Source organism: Colossoma macropomum, unplaced genomic scaffold (assembly GCF_904425465.1).
Source record: "Colossoma macropomum unplaced genomic scaffold, Colossoma_macropomum, whole genome shotgun sequence".
In the NCBI taxonomy this organism is placed as follows: Eukaryota; Metazoa; Chordata; class Actinopteri; order Characiformes; family Serrasalmidae; genus Colossoma; species Colossoma macropomum.
Window position 1 is genome coordinate 842,071 of NW_023494790.1, and position 27,605 is coordinate 869,675.

At 38.3% G+C, this 27,605-nt stretch overlaps 1 protein-coding gene across 2 annotated transcripts; it reads left to right on the plus strand.

The window, feature by feature from the left end:
- The first annotated feature begins 244 nt into the window (after positions 1–244).
- uros (uroporphyrinogen III synthase) lies at positions 245–27,187 on the plus strand. 2 transcript variants are annotated; one of them, XM_036571865.1, is made up of 11 exons: positions 245–360; positions 4,144–4,227; positions 5,978–6,061; positions 7,479–7,575; positions 9,998–10,069; positions 16,862–16,936; positions 19,347–19,430; positions 19,901–19,986; positions 23,216–23,314; positions 25,832–26,021; positions 27,034–27,187. In XM_036571865.1, exons 2-10 carry the CDS (start codon positions 4,165–4,167, stop codon positions 25,970–25,972), a joined length of 801 nt encoding a protein of 266 aa, XP_036427758.1. In that variant the 5' UTR covers positions 245–360; positions 4,144–4,164; the 3' UTR covers positions 25,973–26,021; positions 27,034–27,187. The 2 variants fall into 2 exon arrangements, with proteins under 2 accessions (XP_036427758.1, XP_036427759.1); XM_036571866.1 differs by lacking the exon at positions 27,034–27,187 and adding an exon at positions 2,931–3,019 and having other exon boundaries at positions 270–360; positions 25,832–26,153.
- Positions 27,188–27,605: the final 418 nt, after the last annotated feature.

The following is a 27,605-nucleotide window of genomic DNA, read 5'->3' on the forward strand; positions in this document are numbered from 1 at the left end:
ACAGATCATCGCGAGGGAAAGGTGGGCGGGATAAGGACGGTGGTTCCAACCAATCACGCATCTACGAGCGCTTTGGCCGTTCCAGTTGTTGTCAAAATACCAGTTTCTCTGAGTAGAAGTATAATTTCTCAAAATACAAACAGATTTACCTTATTCGGTTTTATATATTCTATATATGAGACGTAATGGTTCAGATGCATGGCAGAGGATGGTATTATCACCAGCTTTTAGAGAAAGCAAGCGTGTAACGTTTCGCAACCGTTGAGCTTTTATTTTGAAAAATGCTCATCAACAGAAGTCCTCTGTACTTCATGGATTACACAGAATATAAACACTGCGAGAATGTGATCGACTAGATAAGTGGGTGTGATTTTTTTATAAGTTTGGTATTATTATTAACATTATATTCTCAGTTTACACGTTGAATGGTATAGGAGGAAGTATAGAAACATAGTGAATGGGTAGCTCGTTTGCGGTCAGCTGTTTGTGTGCCCCCCAGCAGGACGTTGTCCACTGCAGACCACGAACTGTAACAGCATGGCACTTATTATTATTAGGAATAGTCGGTTAGAGTCTGGACTACAGCAGACTTAGACAGCCAGTACCTAAACGTGACACCAATGTGACGAGAAGTTGTTTGAAGGGACTAAATAATCCTCTATTAAAAGTGAGGCAAACAGTCCAAAAACTCAAATACTGAGTAACTTAATGAACCTGCAGAACTGCAGATGGACCTCTTAGTACATCCAGCACCAATCAGCATAGGACCTGCAGTTATTAAGCTCTGTTCTTCTGTTTTTGGATTCTGATGGTCTAAAATATGAGAATGGTCTAAACTGAGAAGCCAAAGCAGTGCAGGAACCAACACAACAGAATAAACTTAAACACAAAAGAAATAAAAGTAATGACTAACATGAAGCTGAATAAAAATTGGACTCAAAGCTATTATTATTTGAAAATACTCATTAAAAGTACAAATCCATCTAAATTTGTAAATAAGTACCAAATGTAACTGCTACTAGAAGTGGGCAATATGGCAAAGATGTCACATCACGATGTGTTTTCGCAATACATGATATGTCATCACGATATTTAGTTTTTCTGAGGTTTGTTAAGTTGGAACAGACAACAAAAACTATGAAAAATTCTATCAAAAGTACAATTATATTCTACACATACTGTACTGCACTAAATCCAATTAAACAGGACTAATTCTGCTGTCTTTATAATAAAACAGGTTTCTTGGTGTGCTTCAAGTACTGGCAATAGAAACTTGTGACACACACACACACACACACACACATATATATATATATATATATATATATATATATATATAATGTTATGCCTAATCACACACGGATCAGGCATAACATTATGACCACATCCTTGTTTCTCTCTGTGAGGGTCCATGGGGGTCCTGACCACTGAAGAACAGGGTAAAAGGGGGCTAACAAAGTATCAGAGAAACAGATGGACTACAGTCTGTAACTGTAGAACTACAAAGTGCACCTATATAGTAAGTGGAGCTAAAAAATAGACAATGAGCGTAGAAACAAGGAGGTGGTCAGAATGTTATGCCTGATCGGTGTATATAATATATACATATTGCGACATAATTTATCACAGTAATGATAAACATTGTCATAGGCACACGTGGGGTATTGTGAGGCAAAATAGTCCCTAAAGTAAACTTATTTTTTCACTGTTTATATATCACTATTTTCCATCATCAACATTCCATATAAACTCAGAAGACTCGTGTAGGTTCACTGGTGGTTCTGAGTGGTAAATAAAATGTCTATATTTGTGTTGTAGTCATGGCGATACCTAGTTCCTAACACCAACTTGTGACATATACATATATATAATATATACATATTGTGACATAATCTATCATAATAATGATAAACATTGGCATAATTACTACTTACATCTCACTATGACTGAATAACAGATTTGCCATCTAACATTTCAAAGGTCTTTACAGTTTTCTGTAATAAACATCTTTTGTCTACAAATTGAATTTGACTCTTTATAGTGGACCCAGTGTCTCCTCAGCTATGGTACCATCAGAGAGAGCTGCTTGGGTTCCTTTAACTGGAGAGTCTGGGTTTGGATGCTGGGATTTTATTTTCCCCTCCCTAAATATCCCACAATAATAATAAGACGAATAAAATATCCAGTGCTGTTGTTTGCTGATCAAATGCAAATTTGGAAATGTTTCTCCTCTGCACTTTCTGACCAAAAAGTCTACAAAAAAAACAGTGAGATGTAAATATTTTGTTTATTTATTAAATTTATATTTAATGTAATTACTACGATGCTAAGATACTAATGGAAACACCATTATAGTTTCTTATTATGCAACAATAGCCTATATTTGTTGTTTACTGTGGTCAAAAGTGAGCTAGTTAGAGAGGTCAGTCCAGCTCAGGGGTTCTCAACCTTTCCCGCGCCAGGGCCCACCTGTTTGCAACTGTAAAGCAAAGAGGCCCACAAAAAAAAAATTAATTCAACCTTTTTTTTTTTAAATAGCTTTTTTTTCTTAAGTGCTCACACTGAAAACCTGTGAATCATCGCCTGAAAAGATCAGAATGTCGATTTTTACTTCAATCACAGAAACCGACTTTTTTTTTCAAAATATTACAACTTTTTTTCTCGACATATTACGACTTTATTCTCGAAGTCTACTATTTTTATTTTTATTAACAGTGGCCCTAAAACGCCATTGTATTTTCCTCTCTGAGCTGTTGTGGAAAGCTTGTTAGACACTTTGCCGGTACTTTGGGCTCCTTTTGTCATTCGGCTTTGTGTTATCAGAGGCGAGCATGTGTCGGGTTTGGGGCGGTGCTGTGTGTTCATTGTGCTTACTCACTCTCAGAGACAGTTGTGAGGAGACTCATTTTCGCACATCAAATCCTCCACAGCTGTTAAGGATATATTCAATGATTTTACAACAAGAAAGTGGTGACCAAACCTCTTCATTTCCTGAAAAGCTGAAGTAGCGTCTCCAGAGGTCAGTAGTAACTCCAGTTACTCAGTTCCATACAGACCAAGAGCAATCGTGATGGATTTGTACTTTGCTGAGTATTTTCAAGAATATTAGTGGGAAAATATTGTTTTTTACTCAGTCCTATTATTGTTAGGATCTGTACTGGTTTGTGATTGGTCGATTGGAGTATATTAATTAAAGGGGAATACCACCAATTTAAAAAAATCTGCATATTGAAATCTTTAAAATGTAAACAAAGTCATTCAGAGTGGTTCAGAGTGAATGTGCAGTTCAGAATTGTTCACAGTGGTGGTGATAGGAACCAGACATCCTAAGCATGACAAAAATCCATATACTTACATGAAACTGTAAATAACACATTATCTGATGTCAGAGACATTATTTTACGTATTTTGAAAAATGCATTCATCGTGGTGAGGTACACACGGGGTGTTGTGAGGCACAATAGTCCCCAAAGAAAGCTTATTTTTTCACTATTTATTAATTTATCACTACTTTCCCATCATCAACATTCCATATAAAAACTCAGAAGACTCGTGTAGGTTCACTGGTGGTTTTGGATAGTAAATAAAATAAAATATTTGTGTCGTTGACATGGCGACCTCTGGTTCCTATCACCACCACTGTAAAGATGTCTGAGTAAGTAAGTTTACATCTCAACGAGATTAACGATTATGCAGAAATTTTGAAAAATTGGTGGAATTCCCCTTTAATTTCCCCTTTAAAATGGGAGGATAAATCCTGATAATATTCAGTTCCACTGCTAGTAGACTCTGGATATTCTAAGAAGTTCTACTGATGTTCTGTTACTTAGTACTTATGTAGTTTTTTGGGAAGGTATTTTTTAATTTCACTGCAGTAGCTGCACTTTTATAGGTTACTCTAAGCACCACTGATTGTCTCGTGCTGTTGAATAGCTTATGAAAGAGTGAGAAAGTTGTTTTGAGCTTTTAAGGCATTACAAAGGAATTGACTTGGATAATTAATGTGTATATTCATACTGTAAATGGCTTCACAAATCAAAGTGTATTTCTAAAGTGGAGGTCTTTGCGTTTGTGGTTTTGTTTGGCAGAAGCCAGCAGTTACTTGGACTTGTTTGACAGTAACAAACTTTGTCTGCTTTTCAGTGCTTGCAGATAACAGCCAAAATGAAAGTACTGCTTTTAAAAGAGCCACGAGAGAGTGACAGCGGACCAGACCCGTATATAAAGGTACAGTCGAGTTTTACTCTACTATTGTAGTTCACTGCCACTGTTTTTAAGAAACGTTGTGGTAGGGTTGGGCGATATATCAAGATATTGATACACTGATCAGGCATAACTGCTGTGTCTGATCCACTCAGACCAGCGCAACACACACTAACACACCACCACCACGTCAGTGTTACTGCAGTGCTGAGAATGACCCACCACCCAAATAGTACCTGCTCTGTGAGGGTCCATGGGGGTCCTGACCACTGAAGAACAGGGTAAAAGGGGGCTAACAAAGTATCAGAGAAACAGATGGACTACAGTCTGTAACTGTAGAACTACAAAGTGCACCTATACAGTAAGTGGAGCTGATAAAATGGACAATGAGTGTAGAAGCATAATGTTATGCCTGATCGGTGTATATTGAGATATTGCTTTTTCATTTTAGTGATCGCTTTAGCAGAATATTAGATGCATATCAGCATTATATCCATGAAATAGTGCCCATACAATAGTTTTACTGTTGCCAGGCACTTTTTTAAATATATTTTTTGCTCTTTACTTATGATATCCAGGGCCTGACAGCAGACACACAGAAGGGAATTCCACAGATTTTTCAAAAATTCTGCATAATTAAATAGTTAGGATGTAAACAGAGAGATTCAGAGTGGTTTGGTGTGAAATGGTTCAGATGTCTTTACAGTGGTACTGATAAGAACCAGGGGTCGCCATGACTACAACACAGATATAGACATTTTATTTACTATCCAGAACCACCAGTGAACCTACACGAGTCTTCTGAGTTTATATGGAATGTTGATGATGGTAAAATAGCGATAAATTTGAAAAAATAAGTTTTCTTTCGGGACTATTTTGCCTAGAAATACCTTGCATGTGTCTCTCCACCATGAATATGTTTTAATTACACATTTTAGGCCAAAATATTATTACAAAACTATCATAAAACAGTGTCTCAGTCATCAGGCAGTGAATTCATAACCATTTCATGTAGTAACTTTCTGTGAGGGAGCTTTTAGAGGTGGACGTCTGGTTCCTATCACCACCACTGTGAACAGTTCTGACTCGGTAAGTTTATCTAGAACGGAGCGTTTCACACCAAACCACTCTGAACCGCTCTGAACCGCTCTGTTTACAACTTAACCACTCAATTATGTAGATGTTTTAAAAAAATCAATGGAGTTCTCTTGGAAGAACTTATGTTTTTGTCTGGTTCATGTTTGCATGACTTCATGCTACGTATATTCATATGCAAAAGTTGGTCAAATCAGATGTTCTGTTAGTTTTTTCAGTGAAAATAAGCCAACGCATCCTCTACAGAGAACATCCTTAAATTTGTCATTTGTTTTGCCAGTTTTATTCTTTGTATTTCTAGGTATGAGTTTAATATACTGAAACATAAAACATAAAATGTGCCATAACTTTTGCACAGGCCACACTTTATGATTTATTATTTTCCCCAATATTTTAAATTCAGCAAATAAACAGTAAATGTGTATTGAAATGCACAAAAATGTGTTCTCTGTAGATGATGTGTTAAAACTTATTTACACTTAGAACTTCAACAAAACATGGAATTGTTAGTTTATTAACTTTTTTAATGTTAATTTAAACCTCATCCGATATCATGATGGAAAATATCATGATATTGAAATTTATCGGTATCGGCCAGCCCGATTTGTGAGTGGAGGTCATTTGAAATGGATGTGAAGTTTACATCATAATTTTAAGCATGTATTTGGTTATTTTGCAGGAGCTGGCTGCCTATGGACTCTCCGCTACACTGATCCCTGTTCTCTCTTTTAAGTTTGTGTCACTGAATGTCCTGTCGGAGAAGGTTAGTGTCACGTCTGAACTCTCAAAACATATGTGTACAAATGAACACATAGATTTGTGTTATAGCACATCTGTGTGTCTAGTTAAAAGGCATTCTGGCCTAAAACTAGATTTCAGTGTTGTTTGTTAGTTGTTATTTATTATTTGTCATGTCATGCTGGATGCTGTGGGGCACCATTTTATCCCTCAGCCTCATCAGTTCAACAGAATTTCATAGTTTTACATAGTTTTTATGTTTTCATTCATCAGTGTTCAATGCTCTGACTATAGTATCAGTGTGCGTTACTCAATTAGCTCATAAAACCTTTGGGAATCCCTGTGGTGCCAACCAGTCCTGACTGCTAGCCACTGATTTACAGGCCAATAAGTAAATTACAGGCCAAATGGGTGTCAGAGGCACTTTATTCTTCCATCCAGAGAAAAGAACTGATTTACAGTAGCTACAGAGAACTTGTATAGAGAATTCCCACTCTGTAATGTCTTCCTATTTTCTCAAACGCTAGAGGGCGCTCCAAAGCAGGTCTAAAATGAATGGGTTAATAGGGAGCATTTGAGCAAAATCATAGTTTATAAATGCTTAAACATCTTTAATGTAAAATAATTCATTCATATCCTGAACACAGAACAGCATAAAACATTTTAACACTGCTGTTATATTTTTAAGAGCTTTTAAACTCGAGTTATAGAAGTTTAAAACAGCGCCTCATGTACGTTCATGACATCAGTGAGTGCAAACAGCCAACGAGCTGCTCTGCTCGCCAACCAATCAGCACTCAGGAGCAGTAATTTTAGTGTTCTGCTCCCTAAAACCCATTTGCTGCAGAAAAAGGAAACATACAGGTGAATTTTCTTTGCTGTTTTAGTGAAATACAAACTTTTACTTTCTAAAACTAAAGGAAAGTTCTGGTTCAGTGATTAGAAACTATTTAAACTTTTCGTTTTTAGCCGTTGAGCTCCATTCACCCCCATTCATTGAGGACCCGCTCGCGGGCGCCCTCTTCTGTTTAGTAGTCCTGTTTTTGATATAATGGGGGAAATAGGAAGTGGCCAGGCTCCTCATAAACCGGCTCTGGTAGCTAGATAACCAGCTACCTTGGTAACTTTAACTTTAGGCCGCTTGTCCTCCTCATCTAACGACTCATTTCTGTGGTTCTGTGGTTTGAGTGATCCATTCTCTCCATTGTAATGATGATTTGAAGATATAACTCCAAAAAGATATTCGGCTTCATAGCTACATTAGCTATCTGCATTCCTTTTACATTACCCTTCCCAGCTGGAAAAAAAACAGAGTTTGTGTTACATTACTGATAACACAAAATTAGCACACCATTTCTGAGAGTGCTTAATCTTCTTGAAGATGAACTGCATAATAATGCTGCAGAATTAATGAGAATTTTTTTTTTACTTTAATCCTGCAGCTTTTTCAGCCAGAGAAGCATGGAGGGCTGATCTTTACGAGCCCCAGAGCAGTCGAAGCCGTGAAAATGTGCATCGAATCCAGCGCACGGAGAGAAGGTCAGTGGTTTGTTCATGAAAGCTCCAACCAGGAACCAACCAGATACAATATATAGAAATAGGCTTTTTTGTGTTAAAGGAAATATAATAAACACTTTGAAGGGAACATAATAAAACATCACAAGCCATTTAGCACCATAGGACACTTTCACCACATACTGAATTTTAGTAATGACATGCTGCATCATTAACTGTTTGTGTAAAATATGTTGTGGAATCAGAAAAAAATAGAAAACCTGCAGCAGTAATACAGATCGGCCACTGTGTGTCACTGTTCTCCATCAGATTGTCAGCTCAGCTCCAGCATAAGAGAAGTGGCCAATCTAAATTGCAGGACCCTGGACTGAAGACTGTGTGTGTGTGTGTGTGTGTGTGTGTGTGTGTGTGTGTGTGTGGTGTGTGTGTGGTTAATATGTGTGTGTATCTCCATTTTTGCTTTTTTTTGCGTTTTTGGCATAATTTGAAAGTACCTTTACATTTGTGTAAATTTCATGAAGAATGGACCAAAAGAAACGGCCCAAAACGACTTGGAAAAAATTCTGGTTCCGTTGACTTACATTAAAAGTAAAGTATGTTTTTTCCTTCTCCTGTAAAGTTACCATTTTGGAGATATGAGGTTTTCTTCCAACAGCAGCGATATATATATATATATATATTTATATATATATATATATATATATATATATATTTACTTATAGTGTACACATATATATATGTACACTATAAGTGTTACAGTTCAGCTGACAGGCCAAGATAAGATTCTTCACATATCCTTATTACAGAAGCAAATCTTAATTTAGGAATTTTATCTTACAGTATCTCATCTCAAGTTAGGAAATCTTAACTTACTCGATCAAAGTCGACAATCAACTGTTATGTCTGTTACCTAGCAACCAACCATACATGCACAGCTGAAACGTAAACACGTAATCAAGCTAGTTAGCCAGACAGCTAACGTTAGCTAACGTTACTGATGTAAAGAAAGCCAAATAAAACTAAAGTGTGATAACCTGTAAGTTGTGAATACTTTGAGAGCGCCCCCTGCTGTTTATCAGAGCGTCGCCGCTCCCCAGTTTCAGTCTCCATTTCCCAAACGCTTTAGCCGAGCGCGCTAACGTTACTCCTCCTCATAAACAGACACACGTTCAGCTCCGTCTCCTCATTATTCACCACCATCACTGTAATATTTCATCATCAACATTAACACACGAAGGTGATCAGAGGGGCGGTGGAGATCGAGTCTGCAGCGTCTGAGATCTTTAAAACGCAGAGTTAGAAAAAAACCCTTACAACTCAAAACACTGTTTTCAGTGTACACTGATCAGGCATAACATTCTGACCACCTCCTTGTTTCTGTGCTCATTGTCCATTTTATCAGCTCCACTTACTATATAGGTGCACTTTGTAGTTCTACAGTTACAGACTGTAGTCCATCTGTTTCTCTGATACTTTGTTAGCCCCCTTTTACCCTGTTCTTCAGTGGTCAGGACCCCCATGGACCCTCACAGAGCAGGTACTATTTGGGTGGTGGATCATTCTCAGCACTGCAGTAACACTGATGTGGTGGAGGTGTGTTAGTGTGTGTTGCGCTGGTCTGAGTGGATCAGACACAGCAGTGCTGCTGGAGTTTTTAAACACTGTGTCCACTCACTGTCCACTCTATTAGACACTCCTACCTTGTCGGTCCACCTTGTAGATGTAAAGTCAGAGACGATAGCTCATCTGCTGCTGCACAGTTTGTGTTGGTCATCCTCTAGTCCTTCATCAGTGGTCACAGGACGCTGCCCACAGGACGCTGTTGGCTGGATATTTTTGGTTGGTGGACTATTCTCAGTCCAGCAGCGACACTTAGGTGTTTAAAAACTCCAGCAGCACTGCTGTGTCTGATCCACTCAGACCAGCACAACACACACCAACACACCACCAAGACGTCAGTGTTACCTCATTGCTGAGAATGATCCACCACCGCACAATGAGCGTAGAAACGAGGTGGTCATAATGTTACGCCTGATCGATGTATATAAACCTAACTTCATTATGCTACTGCTAGAAAACGATAGAAACAGATGGTTAAAACTGAAGTTAAGACACCTCTAGGGTTGTCTAAAGGTTATGACAGTATTTAAGAGGTTTAGTCTAGTTAGGATGTTTGTGTGATACTGTTGTCTTATATGGAGTTAATGGACAAGATTATGAACTTAAGAACTGCTGTTCTGTAACAGCTTCTGTCCTAAATTCAGTCCTTACTGAATTTGTCATGGTGACTAAGCAGATAAGATTTCAGACTTAAGGCCCCAGAAGTTAAGTGAAGTGAAGCCCAACCTCAAGGTGATTTGTTATATAACGTTATTGCCTGTTAATAAGTGTTCATGGCAATAAAGCTAAAAAAAGCTGACTTTTTTTTTATTATTATTATTTCCAGAGTGGACCGCTGCAAAAGACAAGTGGAACACAAAGTCAGTGTATGTGGTGGGGAAGGCCACTGCATCACTAGGTGAGTTAGCCACTCTTCTGTTGTTGCCTGATATATACATCTATACAAAACCCAGCCTTTTAATGAAAGACTAGTAGAAAATTCAGTGCTAAGTGCTTCTCTGTTGTCTGTGGTTTGTGGTATTTAGTAAATGTATTGCAAAGCAGGTAAGAAATAGTTGTAATTGTGGAAAATGCATTAGTATCTCAATCTTTCCTGCACTGACAAACTTGTTATCCAGCCCTCCATGATCTGGGTCAGGTGTGTTCAATCAGGGAAAACACAAACATCTGCAGAACATGGGATTGGGAACAGCTGTGGTAATGGGGTGCTACTTTCTTTTGATGATCAACCCTAAACTCCTTTCATCCCTTTAAGGCATGGTTGTCAAACTCAACCACTAAAAGGGCCGTTTTAAAAAATCTCAACTAATCTGTGGGCCAGCTGTGTTTTTATTTTATTTTTACTTAATATTTCGCCATTGTTTTTTTCAAAATATGCAAAAATTACAACAGCAAAAAACAGGCACTGAATACTTGCACAATTCAAAAATAATTTTAAGTAAAAACAAAATGTACAAAACAGACCACATTAGCTGCAGATCACTGTTAAACCTCTTTAAATGTCCTCAGTGAACAGTAGGTTTTTTATAACTGCCAATTCGCTTGAACTGGACACCTCGCATTGTTTTTTTGTTTTGTTTTGTTTTTGTGGTGCTGTCCTATATATCATTGTTGAGGAGGGGGTGGGAGCACACGTTACATTGCAGTGCATTCAGGGAGCTGTAGAGCAGTTCATAGTGAATAGGGCTAATATGTTTTTTTCTCATTTCTCAATTTGCATCAGTGTTTAAAGAGGTAACCACTACATTTTCTGAAAAAAAGTTCAATGCTGTTCTTGGGACAGTTAAACAGTAGCACACAGGAAGTGATGTAGGAACTGTAGCTTTTTCTGCAAAACTGGGTTTGCATGGTTGTTGGAGGAGCCTGTCCCAAACTGCTTACCAGGTTATCCAGGTTGGTTTTGTATGTTTTAATTGTAGATAACATGCTATAGAATGAGAATTTACAAAATAATAATTAAAAAAATAATATATGCATTTTATAAGGCCAAAATGTGGTTGTTTTGCCAAGTAACCACTGAGAATATATGTGAAATAGAGGGTCACATGGCTAAAAATTGGTGATTACCCAGAGTAACCACAGTGCATTTGGGCAAACACATAATCACATGGAGAAATCTACGACTTAATGCAGTGATTACTTAAAAAAAACGCCTCAGAAATGACCTTTGACACTGAACCTGGAAAATCTCACCCAAAATCTATTTTAGTTTAATGGTTTGTAACTTGTTCATATCAATAAATCTGGTATTTTGAATAAAATTCTCTATGCGTGCCAGAAAGGGTTATACAACGGACACATTAGATAACTTCTATGAGATGATATTTGACCTGCAGCCTGCTTGGTCCGATTCTGAAGAGAGTGAACCAGCTGGTCAACATCAGATTCAGCTTTTCGGTCAGCAGCTGAACAACTTCACAAACTGGAATCAGCCAGAAACAAACAGAATATAATTCAGCAAACAAGATGAGCTCAAATCACTTTACAGACTGACTGAACAAAAACTACATTCAGCTTCATCTGGAAAAAAAGCTGAGCTGAACCTGATATTCACAGTTTTATGGTTCTAAATGTACGTAAAGGGGTCATTCTACAGAAACGTCCACTTTTCTATCTCTCCATAGGAGTCACTGGTGTTACTGATCCTCATTGGTGTTACACATAATAAACGTAACACCAGAGACATTTTTAAAGAAAAATACATTTTACAAAATAACTGCTACAGAACATCAAACCACATGTTGTCAATCATGGAATATCCACTAAAATATGGAATTTAATCCATTTGTTCTATTTTTTCACAATGACCTCAGAATAAAGTCGGTCACACCAGTGACTTCAGCTAAAAGCTTCATATGAAATCATGAGCTAAATGAGAATCTCTGATAACTGAAAGACACGGTGGACTTATCTGAACCAAAAAAATACGCTACATACCTTGACATTTGTGTAATCGATTGCATTACATGCGATGCTGGAAGTGATCTCCATTTTCTGCCAGACACATGAAGGGGGTCAGGGTTATGCACCCGGAAGTTGCAAACGGAGGTTAAACGTCGCAACGGCTGTCCGGCGCCTACCTCACCGCTCTGACGCAGGGGCATCCTGGCTTGTTCAAAGCTCCATATACTGAGGAGCTCACTGCACGTTGTTTCGTTCAGATTGCTTCATCCCAGCGAGAGTTATTACAGAAAACTCGGGGCCTCTTTCGAGTGAATGTCCCTGTATATTTTAAAATATTGATTTGGCATTTGTTTTCTTTATGTGATTTAATTTATATATTCCATAGTCATGTATAGAGTGTTGTAGTTAAAATTGCAGAAAAACATGTTTTTTTCTTCAAAATATGGCCTCAGCCTTCACACATGACTCTGGGGACGAGCTCTTCTGTGGTGTTTGGAATTCTATATGATTGATTTAAAAACCAATATTGCTAAATTGAGGTGTAATTGTTAAAATAACTTATTGTTTTTTTTAAATATAAATAACTGTAACCCTAACATGTTTTTATAGTGTAATATATCTGTGAACGCTAGGGACACAAAAATAGACGTTTCTGTAAAATGACCCTATTACATTTTGTGGCACAAAAAGTGTCCTGTATTTAAGCTCATTTGATACAATGTTCAGGCTTCTTTGCTTTACATTTGTCTTCAGAACAGTTGAGATGTGCATTATCGCACATAAAATCTGATCTGTTGTACTTGCCTACAGCGTGTGCGTGCCACTGAATCACAGCTGCGATGTTAATAACTCACTCGGAGTTTTCCATTACTTAGTTAATTATGAAATCTAGTAAATAAATGAATGCATTTTCTGCCTTTATATAGTATTTTGGGCTGTCAGAATATTAAAATGATTAATACGGCTTTGTGTAGTTCACCAAGATTACCCACATTTGTTTTCTTTGCTCAAATTTAACTTGAAAAGCAGTGCATTTTGTTATATTACAGCCATGGCCAGCAATTTTTTGTCCAGATACAGCACATCAGACTGTTTCTGTGTGTGAAGCTGTTAGCTGAAGCTTTTTTTTGCTTTAATGTCATTGTAAGCATTGGAAGCTAGCATTAGCTTAGCAAAAAGCCTAAACAGCTTCACACACATCCATGCAGGTTCATTTCGGCTCATTGACTGATGCAGGTTTTGCACATAAAGGCTCAAATCTGAGCGAGTAAACCTGTGTTTTGTGTGTGGAGCTGTTAGCTAAAGCATTTTTTGCTTTAGCATCCTCGTTAGCATTAGAAGCTAATGTTAGCTTAGTGAAGAGCCTAAACAGCTTCACTCACAAACCATGCAGGTTCATTTCAACTCGTTCACTAATGCAAGTTTAGAGGATAAAGACTCAAATCTGAGCGAGTAAAACCGTGTTTTGTGTACAAAGCTGTCAGCTAAAGCTACTTTTAATTCATATCCCAGTTAGTGGCTAAAACATTAGCGATTCTGGCTCACTGACGCCGTACTGAGGCAGGTTTAGAGGATAAAGACTCAAATCTGAGCGGGTAAAACTTTGCTTTTGTGTTCAGGGCCGTTAGCTAAAGCTACTTTTAATTCATATCCTGGTTAGCATCAGAGGTTAGCAGCTAAACTATCATCTATTCTGGCTCGCTGAGGCAAGTTTAGAGGATAAAGGCTCAAATCTGAGTGAAAAAATCTGTGTTTTGTGTCTGGAGCTGTTAACTTAAGCATTTTTTGCTTTAGCGTCCTCGTTAGCATTAGAAGCTAACGTTAGCTTAGCAAAAAGCCTAAACAGCTTCACACACAACCATGCAGGTTCATTTCAACTCGTTGTCTGAGGCAAGTTTAGAGGATAAAGACTCAAATCTGAGCGAGTAAACCCGTGTTTGTGTGCGAAGCTGTTAGCTAAAGCTACTTTTAATTCATATCCCAGTCAGCATCAGAGGTAACGGCTGAACCACTAGCAATTCTGGCTCACTGACACCAAACCGAGGCACATTTAGAGGATAAAGACTCAAATCTGAGCGGGTAAAACTGTGCTTTTGTGTTCAGGGCTGTTAGCTAAGTCTATCCCAGTCAGCATCAAAGATTAGCGGCTAAACCACTAGTGGTTCTGGCTCACTGACTTCGTACTGAGGCAGGTTTAGAGGATAAAGACTCAAATCTGAGCGGGTAAAACCGTGTTTTGTGTACAAAGCTGTCAGCTAAAGCTACTTTTAATTCATATCCCAGTTAGCGGCTAAAACATTAGTGATTCTGGCTCGCTGACACCGTACTGAGGCAGGTTTAGAGGATAAAGACTCAAATCTGAGCGGGTAAAACTTTGCTTTTGTGTTCAGGTCCATTAGCTAAAGCTACTTTTAATTTATATCCTGGTTAGTGTCAGAGGTTAGCAGCTAAACTGTCATCTATTCTGGCTCGCTGACGCCGTACTGAGACACGTTTAGAGGATAAAGACTCCAATCTGAGCGAGTAAATCTGTGTAAAACTCTTTTGTGTGTAGAGCTGTTAGCTAAAGCGTTTTTTATTTTAGCATCCTCGTTAGCATTAGAAGCTAACGTTAGCTTAGCAAAAAGCCTAAACAGCTTCACACATTGCATCATTGACTGATGCAAGTTTTGCACATAAAGACTCAAATCTGAGCGGGTAAACCTGTGTTTGTGTGCAGACCTGTCAGCTAAAGCTACTTTTAATTCATATCCCAGTCAGCATCAGAGGTAACGGCTAAACCACTAGCAACTCTGGCTCACTAACACCAAACTGAGGCACGTTTAGAGGATAAAGACCCAAATCTGAGTCTTTATCCTCTAAATGTGTTTGTGTGTGTGGAGCTGTTAGTGCATGGAAATATTTAACAACTTCTTTTTCAACATAAAATATGTTTTAATGTGTTTTAATTAAAAATTGCGTGGCGTTAATAATTTATCACATGAACACTTTATAACAAGCTTATTTCAGCCCTGAGTTTATATTCATACATTCTCTGATTCCTCCATACAAACAGCTCTTCAGATGTTTTCAGTTCTATACTGTGAGTGAAGTTTCAGTGTAAAACATTAACGTTAGCACTAACGACATACGCCCTGTTCTCTACTACATCTGGCTAATGTACAGTGACTTTAATAGCTGTTGCATCAAGCTGGCTGTAAATTGAATTACAGAGCCACTCAGGCTGTTTCTTCTGAAGCGCGGTGGCAGACAGTTACACCTTGGTGGGATTCACACGTCCCTGCTGCGTTCCTCTTTAGTACATTAGCTAATGAGCTGCTAATTAGAGTGGCCTTGAGTGTGTGTGCCTCTCTGCGAACGCACCTGCAGGAATGTATTACTTCTTTTCAGCTGCAGCTGGAAACAGATTCACCACAAGCTGTGTTTTTATTCCTCCTTTACAATCATCAGCTCACAGCAGCTCCGACTGCTGCAGCACCTGAGGAGCTCTTCAGGGAGCAGCCAGGTGTCGGTAAACAGGAGGGAGATCTCACAGGTCGGAGATTTTTGTCGCCTGTTCTGGTTTGTTGACAGATTAAAGGTTGCAGTAACAGTTTTTTTTCTGTGTTTAATTGAAACTCTTTTGCATAAACTGCTTAAAATGTTTCAGAGCTGATTATATTGGCTAAATCATCCTTATTTGTAGGATATCTTTCCTCTTTTAAAAACATACCTGGTTAACACTTTATAATACAACTACTTTTATAATGTGTTTATTAATGGTTTAACATTAGTTTATTAATTGTTATTTAAAATCATTGATACGCAGTTATGACAAGTATAAAGGGCTACAGTGAGCTGTTATAGTGATGAATATGAGTATCAGATGAAGCTGACAGGTATGGTGTGATTTTTTTATATAAATAAAATCATTTCGTTGATGTGCATGAAACACTCGTTTATTTGATGTAGGATATTTTTGTGTTTTTTTTAATAAATTACATATTTTTTTGGATATGGGTTAAATGTTTTTGAGTGTTTTGATGTGATTTTAAAAAATAAATTAAATATTTTTGTTTTTTAAGGGTTAAATGCTTTTTTTACTTGATGCAGAATATTTTTATGTGATTTCTGAAAATAAATTAAATAGGTATGCTTTTTTAAGGGTTAAATGCTTGTTTATTTGACTCAAAATATTCTTATTGTATTTCATAAAATAAATATGTATATATTTAAGGGTTACATGCTTTTGTTTATATGACAGAATATACTTGTGATTTCGTAAAATAAATTAAATTTATTTTTTAGGGTTAAATGTTTCTGTTTATTTGATGCAGAATATTTTTGTTAAAAAAAATTATGGATTAAATATTTGATATGGGTTAGATGTATTTTTATATGTATTTGTATATTTTATGCAGAATATTTTTATGTTTTTTTATATTTTAAATGTATTTGCTTATTTGATACAGAATAATGTGTGATTTTTAAAAATAAACTTTTCTTTGATGTGGGTTAAATGTCTCATTTCTCAAACATTTCTGTGTTATGTTTTTGTATAATCAATATAGGTTAAATGTTTTTGCTCCGTGGATGCAGGACTCATTTTTATTTGTGTTTTTTTTAATATGTTAAACATTTGTGTTAGAGGTTAAACATTTTTGCATATCTAATATAAGTCAGTTGCATTCCTGGTGTGTAGGTTCTGTCCTTTGGTTAGTTTAATGCAGATGTTTTATGGAGGGCTGCCTGTGCATGTGCAGTTTACTGGTTTAGGCTAATGTTTTCTGCTTTATCTCCTGTGTAGTTGAGGCTCTGGGTCTGACCACCTGTGGGGAGCAAACAGGCACTGCAGACGTTCTGTCTCGACTCATCATTGAAAGTGAGAACCACTCTACTCTTCTGCTTTTATCTTTCTCATACAGCCTTTATAATAATAATAATAATAATAATAATAATAATAATAATGTTTATTTATATAGCACTTTTCATGCCAGTGGCAGCTCAAAGTGCTTTACAGACCGGAGATAAAACATAGTTATACAAGAAATCATTAGTATTTATTTAGAATCAGATTATTAAACATTATTAATGTTTTGTTGCTGGACACTGGCTGAATCATTTTATAAGGTCACACAACATATTGTTTGTTAATCGTTCTTGCAGTATTAGCCTCTAGTGTTTATTTGGGGCATCACTTTGACAGTTGTGCCACTGATGAGCCCAATAATAGTCACTAGCCTGTATTACTGTACTATAGCCTAGTTAGCCTGGTGAGGCTGGTTAGCCTGGTTAGCCTAGTTGGCATGGTTAAATTAACAAAAACACATGAAATATATCCAAACCTGGCCTTTAGCCTGAGAGTAACATGCTGTAACAAGTTACAGTGCTGAAATATTTTTCTAAGAAGAGAACTGATGAAAATTAAGGTAAAACATTCTGGGCATAGAATGCTGGGTAGCCCCGCTCTCATTGGTACAATAGCTGTGTTCCAAAGCCTAGGCTGCATTTCTCGGCTGCTACATCATAGAAGGCTGTTCCAAATTGAAGCATGCTTCACATACAGCCTAGAAATGCAGCCTACATTCTGAGTGACTTAAAGGACGCATCAGATGTATCCTTCCAGGCCTTCAGTTACCCACAATTCTGGAGGCAGCCTTGTGACCGGAAGGTTGCTGGTTCGAACCCCTCAGCCGACAGTACGTGACTGAGGTGCCCTTGATCAAGACACCTAACCCCCAACTGCTCCCCGGGCGCTGTGGATAGGGCTGCCCACCGCTCTGGGCAAGTGTGCTCACTGCCCCCTAGTGTGTGTGTTCACTAGTGTGTATGTGGTGTTTCACTGCACGGATGGGTTAAAATGCGGAGGTGAAATTTCCCCATTGTGGGACTTAATCTAATCTTAATCCTGATGTATGTAGTTCAGATAAGAAATACATAAGATCATCTCCTCCATTTCCGTGAAGAAGTGAAAAAAGCAACAAACTCAAAGCGACGGGCTCTATTTTCTCTCACCAGCTCCCTCACGAGTTTGGCGCCGTTCTGGTGGCGTCACCACGCACCCTCGTTAGGACTGATCCATTTGTGTGACCGATAGGCCACTAAGGAGGAGTCTTCATAGGACAGTCCTACCGAGGACCCGCCCTACCTCGACTGCAGCCTCGGCTTTTGAATGCAGCTATCATGTATGTTAATGTAGTAAAGTTCAGGGGTGCAAATGCAGTGGGGGCCTAACATCAGGAGGCTATAGCTTTCATACAGCAATTCAGATATAAAAATGGATAAACAAAGTACACCTACAATTATACTTATCATTATACAATCATATTGATATCTGAAGCTTTATGTGCCAGCATCAAAACACAAAAACAAATAATATGAATATCATACATATTCAGTATAGAGATTCATTTTCATTGTCGATTGCAGTGGTGTTTTTATTTCCATTGTGTCACTAAACTTCTTAGTCTGATCTGCATTATGAATATCTTATATCCCCCAATAATGATAAATTGGGTGATAATTAACAGAATAAAGGAAGGACTATTAATAACTGTTCAAACAATGAAAGTACATGAAAGAGTGCTGGAAATTATTCCACAGTTGGCTCTTCTTTCTTCGACAATATCTAAACAAAACAACACAACAGAATCAATTTTAATGTTAATTGGAGCTTTAATTAAGAGCTATAATTGACAGCTCTTGTGCACCTTAACTATGTACACCCCCACCCCAGGAATTAGCACCTGCAGTAAAGCACTATCTAACTGCAGTAATTACTGAAATATAAAGTTATTCAAAAATGCATTAACATGTATTTTTTCTGTTTTATTTTTAATAATTATTTTATTGTATGAGCTGAACATTTATAGCCACTTACTCAGTACTACTATTATAAATTGACCTTTGGAGCATTTAAAAAGTAAAAAGTAAGTTTAAAAAGTAAACCCATAAGTAAAATTTGGCCATATAAAGCATAATTCCTCATATCACATTATATAAAAAACAGGTTTATTGTTTTACTGTAATCTTTAGTCGAAGTGTAGTGGCTCTTAATTGAAGTGTAGAGACTCCTGTAGCGATGCTTTAGATTTTTGATTAGGTTTATATGGGCACATCACTGTACAGAGCAGGCACTAGTGTACATATCATCTCAGCATTTTTCTATGTTTTATCTAAACACAACAGAGTACAGTCAGTGAACGGAGCAGCGCAGAAGACAAATTTACACATGTTCTTCTTTCTCAGCAAAATAAAAATCCATTTTCTTGCTTGTTTTTTGCTGAACCCAGGAGAAGATCCGGCGATCCTGCCTCTGCTGTTTCCCTGCGGCTCGCTGAAGAGAGAAGTGCTGCCCACCGCGCTCAGACAAAACGGTCAGATTTGTGAAAATAAATGTTTTAGCTCAGTTCAGTGACTGCTGTAAACGTGAGACGCCTGAATGCCGAAGATATTTTCATATCAGCTTCTGGTTTGCATGTATCTATTAAGCTTGTGGTTATAAATGTACATAATATTATTTAGAGGCCTTTGTTACTTTGTTGGCGTGCCAGATATTATTTTTGCCGTGACATCTGCTTCTGTGGTTAATTAGAGAGTCTGAAAAACATCTCCAACATAACTCTATTTGCGGTATCTCTGCGAATCAGCGGTCGCGTGCGAGGGCGTGCGCTCAAGAGTGCGTGTGTGCGTGTAATTGAATAGCGTCTGTTCTCTCTGTGCTGCAGTGTGCTGAAGCTGGTGGTGTCACAATCCCCCTGGGTCCAGTACTAATTACAGCCCTGTTTCTAATCATGCTGTATGACATGAAGAGCATTAGCTCTCTCTCTCTTTCTCTCTCTTTCAGAAATCCCTCTGGAGACCCTCACAGTCTATCAGACGGCTGAACATCCTGACCTGGAGAAAAACATCACTCACTATTTTAATAACCAGGTAAAGGTAAAGCCCTGATGAAGTTGATGAAGTTTGGCAAAGACAAAAAAGACAAAAAAAGGCAAAAATCTGATCACACTGTTGTTTCAAGCCAGGCATACACTGCAATTTTAAGTTAAGTTTGCCTTTATTAGTCCCACAACGGGGAAATTCATCCGTGCAGTGAAGCACCACATACACACTAGTGAACACACACACGAGAGGGCCTAGAGGGCAGTGAGCACACTTGCCCGCAGCGCCTGGGGAGCAGTTGGGGGTTAGGTGCCTTGCTCAAGGGCACTTCAGTCACGTACTGTTGGCTCAGGGGATCGAACCGGCGACCTTCCGGTCACAGGGCTGGTTCCCTAACCTCCCGCGACTGAATTTCAGGATCGGTCCGTATTTTAGCTTGAGGCTGGCCACTGCCCACTCCTCTGACCACCTCAGCTATGGAAAGTGAGACAGTCAGCCATCATCAACAAACCATCAATTGCACTTCATGGTGAAAATCTGCCATTGGCATGTACTGCAGCTGAATACATGCATGTGTTGTAGGTTAGCTTATCACAGGGGAGCCCATACTTTTGTGGCTTTAGATCTACGTTTTCCAGTGGACAGGTCATCCTGATCTACCTCAAAAAAAAAGGCTGTGAAACTTTTTAAACGCACTTCATTGGCCTATATTGATAGCATTACAGGCCAAACTAAAAAAAATCACACTAACCTTATTCTGATGATTTGCACTGAATGGTGTCGGCAGGTTTGTGTAACATTAGTCTGGACCACTGTCTTCTTCTGGAGTTCACTTTTAGCTGGGAATTCGTCATCGTAGTTTCTGTGTATAGTTAAAAAAAGCCTCTCAACGTTCCCCTTCTTTGGAAGAGCGATGGCTACTTGGCAAATTAAGCAGATGCATTTGGGGATTGACATTGTGAAAAAACAGTCCCCCTCGCGCTCTGCATGGTTTCTTTGTGTTAGGTCTCGCACTCATTTTCTGAGTCATTTTCTGGATGTCTCACACTATGAGATCAGATTTTTTTGGGCGACTGAAATATTGGGGATCACACATACTAAACAATTAGGGATCACACACTACTCAACTTTTCATCTTCTGCTGAACCAAACGGAGCTCACTGAACTCGCGCAAACTCTCGCGAACTCGCATGTTCTCCTGTTACTAGGAGACCCAAATAAACAAACATGGAGCTGCTGCTGTTTTCTCTGCCGTTTGCGCTGAAACAGTAAAGAAGTAGCAGGTAAACGTGTTTAAGTGGATCAGTTGGTATTTTTCAGTTTTAAATGTACATAAACACATAAATTGTCTTGTGCTCATGCCTTAAACTCAGCTCAGATCACGTGAGAGACTTTTCACCATTTGTCTTTGTGTACTTGCTGTTTTTTCTTCTTTCACATCTCTGTTTTCATTGGTTGTTGCAGGAATCCATTCAGATTGAGACATTGATCAGTTTACACTAGATTTCACTCAGAGTCGGGTCACAAAAACCTGTTTGATAAACTCTGACTGGTCTGATACGCAATCAGGAGGCCAAAAAATCTGAGTCTGAGCCCCTCAAACACGACTCGACTCTCTCTCCAATTGTCGACTCCAACTGACCCAAAAATCTGCAGACTAGAGCTGACCAGCGCAGACTTGGCCAGACTGAGAATCGGGGCTAAAATCGGTGTAAAAGCCGTGTAGTGTAACCCTGGCTGTAGGCTGGCTGTGGCGTAGCTATGGTAACATGCAGTAAATTAAAGAGACAGTGGCCATATTTTACGTCACCGCCAGAAGCAGTTAGAAAGTGTTGAAATTTGATAGCCTGTTTGAATGAGGCGTGATCTACCAGCATGCATTGTGTGATCAACTGGTCAATCGCGATCGATGTGTTGGGCGCCTTAGGCCTCCACGCAAGGACGCGAACGCAGACGCTTCAAGCTACACAGACGGGGGTTCACACGTAGTTGCGTTCAAAACTGTGTCACGACGCAATTCATAATGCGACGCAAGCGCAAGCAGCATTCTGAGCGTCACAGCAAGGGGCGCTATAACGACAGCCAAACCTGACCATGCGGTCTTGTACCGCCAGCGTGCTTTCTCAACTGCCATAGCAGATGACCACTTAAGTCTCACGCAAAGATGGCATAAAAATATGATTGACTATCGCATTTCCAATCCAACAGAAGAGGTAAAGCAGCTCACTCTCCTCTACTGTCCACGTTTAGCTGCTGAGGCTGCTGGAATAACAGTAGATCCCTCTCTGATCTGTACTCTAGTGCCGCCTTCAATACTGAGTGTTTTAACCTCCACAGCAACGTAAGAACGCGCGGTGAGTTTGTACAGAAGGACCGAGCGTTTGCAATGCGTTGACCTAGCGTTCACATTTGCATTTGCGTCCTTGCGTTGAGTATGTTTCTGGCCTTATACAGTGCTGTCTGGCTAGTGTACTTATTACTGGACTGAATAACCTGAATTGAGTGCAGCCTGAATGAATTACTTCTGACTGTCTGTTTATATGAAATGTTTTTCTTAAAGTTAACGTTGTATACTGAAAAAAGTGATGCCATTAATTCACTTTCAAATACACACTCTATATATAAATACCACACTGCTAACAGGTGGATAAAATTAAGCACATAGCCATTCAGTCTCCATAGACAAACACCGACAGTAGAGGGTCATACTGATGAGCTCAGTGACTTTTAACATGGCGCTGTCATAGGATGCCGCCTCTGCCTCAAGTCAGTTTGTGAAACGTCTGTCCTGCTAGATCTGCCCTGGTCAACTGTAAGTGCTATTATTGTGAAATGGAAGCATCTAGGAGCAACAAAAGATATATATAGGATATTTAGAGTTAGGATTTGATTTTATAAATAACTATATATATATATATATATGTGTATATTATATATATATATATGTATATATATATATATAGTATATACAGACCCTGTCTCTAAATAACCAGTGCCAACTCATGCTTTGTTCATCAGAATACAACAAATTGGTGCTGCTGACTTTCACAGACGTGTTGATTGCATTGAGCACACAAAAAAACAGCAACCAAACAGGTTTTAACATTCAGTAAATTCTACCATAAACAACAGTCTAATATTTAGGAAGCTAAATCGCTGTTGCTTTTCATGTTATATGTGCTTAGTTATTGCTTCTCCATATAGGCTGTGTTATATACAGTATATTTCACTTGCTCTTATTGCGTTGCTCTCAACTCTTCATCCTGTGCTTTGTCAGGGGATGCCTGCCAGCGTCGCTTTCTTCAGTCCTTCAGGGGTGAAGTTCTGTTTGGACACTTTAAAGAGACTGGCTGGACCGCAGCTGGACCAGATTAAGGTAATAAAACAAGGTTTTAATTTATTAAATTGCAATAGAATTATTAACAAGAGTATTAATATCCTTTTTGCCTGATTTTGAGTTAATAATAATAATAATAATAATAATAGTAATTATTAGAGTGTCCTAATATAGTTTTTACGGAGTAGTTCAATGTTGAGTATCAGCCAATACCGATCAGATCTGATCTTTGTACTTTCATAGATAATATAGGCTCACAGTTTTGGTAAGTAATGATAGTCTGCTAAGTTTGGCTGACCTCCCTAAAATGCTGCCATGCAATAACTTGTTTTTTGATATGTGCTTAATGGTATACAGTCTAACATGATTACGACCATTTTAGAGCATTGCGAATACACAATGAATTCACATTTCATTCATATTCATTCAAGTGCACAGTTTAACAAGTGCTCACATTTTCTATGTTCACACAGCAGATATTACAAGTTTTAAAAATAGATCCACACTGCAGACTTTAGACCACGTGGTTTAGTTCTGAAAACACATCTCAGTTCTGCACGTTGTATATAATATTGATCTATGTCACCTCTACGACAGTCCCTAGTAATGATTATTATAAACTATTTTTTTTTAAATAGCAGCTTTCATACATTAAGGGGCAGCTGATATTGCAGTAAGACGCTGGTGCTGGAGGTCACATCACTGCAGAGTTCATTAGTTTTTCTGCCCTAACACAGCTGATTCAACTCATCAGCTAATTGACAAGGCGTTCACGACAGGAACACAGCAACTCACAGTAACTCTGTAGTACTGTAACTCTGCAGGTTCCAGGGTTGACACCCCAGTGTTAGAGAAAGAGTTCAAAGTCAAAGCTCACTTTGCCATTTTACAGGAGTCTTTGTGCTGCAGTGCTTTTTGGGAAATTCAGCACTGTTTATTTACAATCAACCTCATGCTAACTGATGTGCAGTCTTGCAGGTCTTGCAGTGAAATTAGTAGATATAGCGTCTGATGTAACTTTGCTAGGGGCCACAACTTTTGGTATTTTATTATGTATTAGCATGTATTTCATATGTTAAAGCAACATTTCAACATTTGCACCGTTTTCCTCCAGAGCCTAAAGCCATGAACACTACTGTTCAAAAGTTTAGCATAAAAAAAGTTGGGACGCTGTAAAAAATGTAAATAAAAACAGAATGCAATGATGTGCAAATCTTTTAAACCCTATATTTAATTTAAAATAGTACAAAGTTGAAACTGAGAAATGTTTATTGTTTTTTGAAAAATACATGCTCATTTTGAATTTGATGCCAGGAACACATTCCAAAAAAGTTGGGACGGGGGCCTGTTTACCACTGTGCTGCATCACCTCTTCTTTAACAACACTCTGTAAGTGTTTGGGAACTAAAGAGACACTGCTGTAGTTTAGAAAGTGAAATGTTTCCCATTCTTGCTTAATATATCAAATTTCAGCTGCTCAACAGTTCAGGGTCTCCTTTGTCGTATGTTTCAGTATATAATATGTCAAATGTTTTCAATGAGTGACAGGTCTGGACTGCAGGCAGGTCAGTTTAGCCTCTGGACTCTTTAAATACAGAGCAATGCTGCTGTAATACATGCATTCATTGTCTTGATGAAATAATCAACGCCTTCCCTGAAAAAAGTCATCTGGAACTGTGCACTGATAACAAGCTGAGTGGTCGTTAGCCTGGAAGACGCATTGTGCATGACTTCCAAAAAGAATTTAAAATTCTGATTTGTTGGACCACAGGACACTTTTCCACTTCACCGCAATTCATCTTAAATGAGCTCAGGCCCAGAGAAGGCAGCAGCATTTCTGGATCCTGTTTATATTTGGTTTCTTCTTTGCATGATCGAGTTTTAACTTGCATTTGTGGATGCAGCGACTAACTGTGGTTTTCAGAAGTGTTCCTGAGCCCATTCAGAGATTTCCACTACAGAATCATGTCTGTTTTTAATGCAGTGCCGTCTGAGGGCCCAAAAATGATGGGCGGCCAATATTAGTTTTCGGCCTTGTCCCTTTCATACAAAGATTTCTCCAGATTCTCTGAATCTTTTAATGTTATTATGTACTGTAAATGATGAAATCCCGAAGTTCTTTGCTATTTTACGTAAAGAAACGTTATTCTTGAATTGTTGCACTATTTGATGGTGCAGTCTTTCACAGAGTGGTGAACCCCTCCTCATCTTTACCTCTGATAGACTCAGCCTCTCTGGGATGCCACCAGGTGTTTTTTTTTCAGCATTACACAACTTTACCAGCCTTTTTTTGCCCATGTCCAACTTTTTTAAAATGTGTTGCTGGCATCAAATTCAAAATGGGCATATATTTTTCAAAGAACAATTAAATTTTTCACTTTCAACATTTGATATGTTGTCTTTGTACTATTTTGAATTAAGTATAAGGTTTAATCGACCCTTATTAAGGAATTAATATATAAAATTAAAAAGGTATTAAAGTAGATTTTAGTGTTTATGAAGCAGTTGGAATCCAAACCAAGGCTAAATTAAACTCACTGACTCATGCTCCTGCAGTTTGCTGCAATAGGCCCCACCACAGCAGACGCTCTGGAGGCAGAGGGCCTGACGGTGGGCTGCTCAGCGGAGAAACCAACCCCACAGCACCTCGCCAAGGGCATCGCACAGGCCCTGAGCTCAGCCGCCTCTGACCTTTGACCTACGAGCCACAGCATCAGTACACTCCGTCCAGAGGAAGAAGATTTAGGTATTACACACTGGATTGTTTATTAGTTAAAGGAGAATTCCACCAATTTTTCAAAATTTCTGCATAACTAAATGGTTAAGATGTAATCAGAGCCGTTCAGAGTAGTTTGGTGTGAAACGCTCTGTTCTAGATAAACTTACCGATTTGTTCACAGTGGTGGTGATAGGAACCAGACGTCCACCTCTAAAAGCTCCCTCACAGAAAGTTACTACAGGAAATGGTTATGAATTCACTGCCTGATGTCTGAGACACTGTTTTATGATAGTTTGAAAATAAGCTTTGGCCATAAAACATATTTTTAAATATACATGCAAGGCAAAATAGTCCCCAAAGAAAACTTATTATTTCAGATTTTCCACTATTTTCCATCATCAACATTCCATATAAACTCAGAAGACTCGTGTAGGTTCACTGGTGGTTCTGGATAGTAAATAAAATGTCTATATTTGTGTTGTAGTCATGGCGACCCCTGGTTCCTATCACCACCACTGTAAAGACATCTGAACCATTTCACACCAAACCACTCTGAATCTCTCTGTTTACATTTTAAACACTGAATTACACAGAATTTTTAAAAAGTGGTAGAATTTAAGGCATGGATGAGGTAAAGGAGTCATTTAGGTCAGTGTTTTCCAGTTCCAGCACAGTAGTCTACCTGCACTGCACAGGTATATGTCTTGTTGTTGTTGCTGCTGCACCTGACTGACATCATTAGCTAAAGGTCAAGTCTTTCTGGAGCTGAATCAGATGAGTTAGAGTAGGAAAACACAGACGTGTGTAGTGCAGGTGGACATACTGGAACTGGGACACACTGATTTGGAGAGTTACATTTAGCACTAAATCCACTGATGTGTAGTGTTCCAGTTTCACATGACTGCATTATTATTATATGTGCAAATATGCATTTACAACGTGTGGCTACTGTCCTCTTGATTTGTCTGCACTGAATGTGTTCCGTAAAATCTTATATCAGTGTTTTGCTGAAAATAAGTGATGCTTCTCTTTCCTCTAGTTTCTCTCAGTCCTGGTCAAAGCACACTTCCTGTTAAGTGCCTGTCGGGAAGCGAAATTAAGTAAAGAGACACTTTTACATATGTTTGTTTGTGCACTTGTTTTCATTTGAAAGAAGCCGTCCTGAAAATAAACACGTCTGACAATGTAAGAAATTTGTCTTTTTTGTGTTTATTTGTACTTCAGTGTTTGAAATACATTTTGGAATAAAACAATATATGTGAAATGTATCTTACTTATGAAAAAACACTTATGTTTGTTTTTCCAGATGAGAAATATGTGCACTGGAGATGCCACTGTATGTGTCCAACACTGAAATATGTATGTCAATCAATCAATCAATCAATCTTAAATATACTCTAAGTGCATTGAGGGCGGCTCTCATCTGCACTGAAGCCGAGCATTACAACAGAGAACAAAAGGCTGAAAATAACCATGTTTTTTTGATGGTTTTAAATTAGTAGGTTAAACAGTTAAAAAAAAAAAAGATAAAATAATTTTTTAAATAATATAAGAATTGTGAATTTTAAAATAGGTAAGATGAAAATAATTAATAAAAATACTAAAAAAAAT

Bases quoted from the DNA above. Each gene is read 5' to 3' on its own strand.
- uros (XM_036571865.1), top strand. From the start codon at position 4,165: ATGAAAGTACTGCTTTTAAAAGAGCCACGAGAGAGTGACAGCGGACCA. The intron at 6,062-7,478 runs GTTAGTGTCACG...TTAATCCTGCAG, and splicing joins TGAATGTCCTGTCGGAGAAG to CTTTTTCAGCCAGAGAAGCA. The intron at 16,937-19,346 runs GTGAGAACCACT...TGCTGAACCCAG, and splicing joins GTCTCGACTCATCATTGAAA to GAGAAGATCCGGCGATCCTG.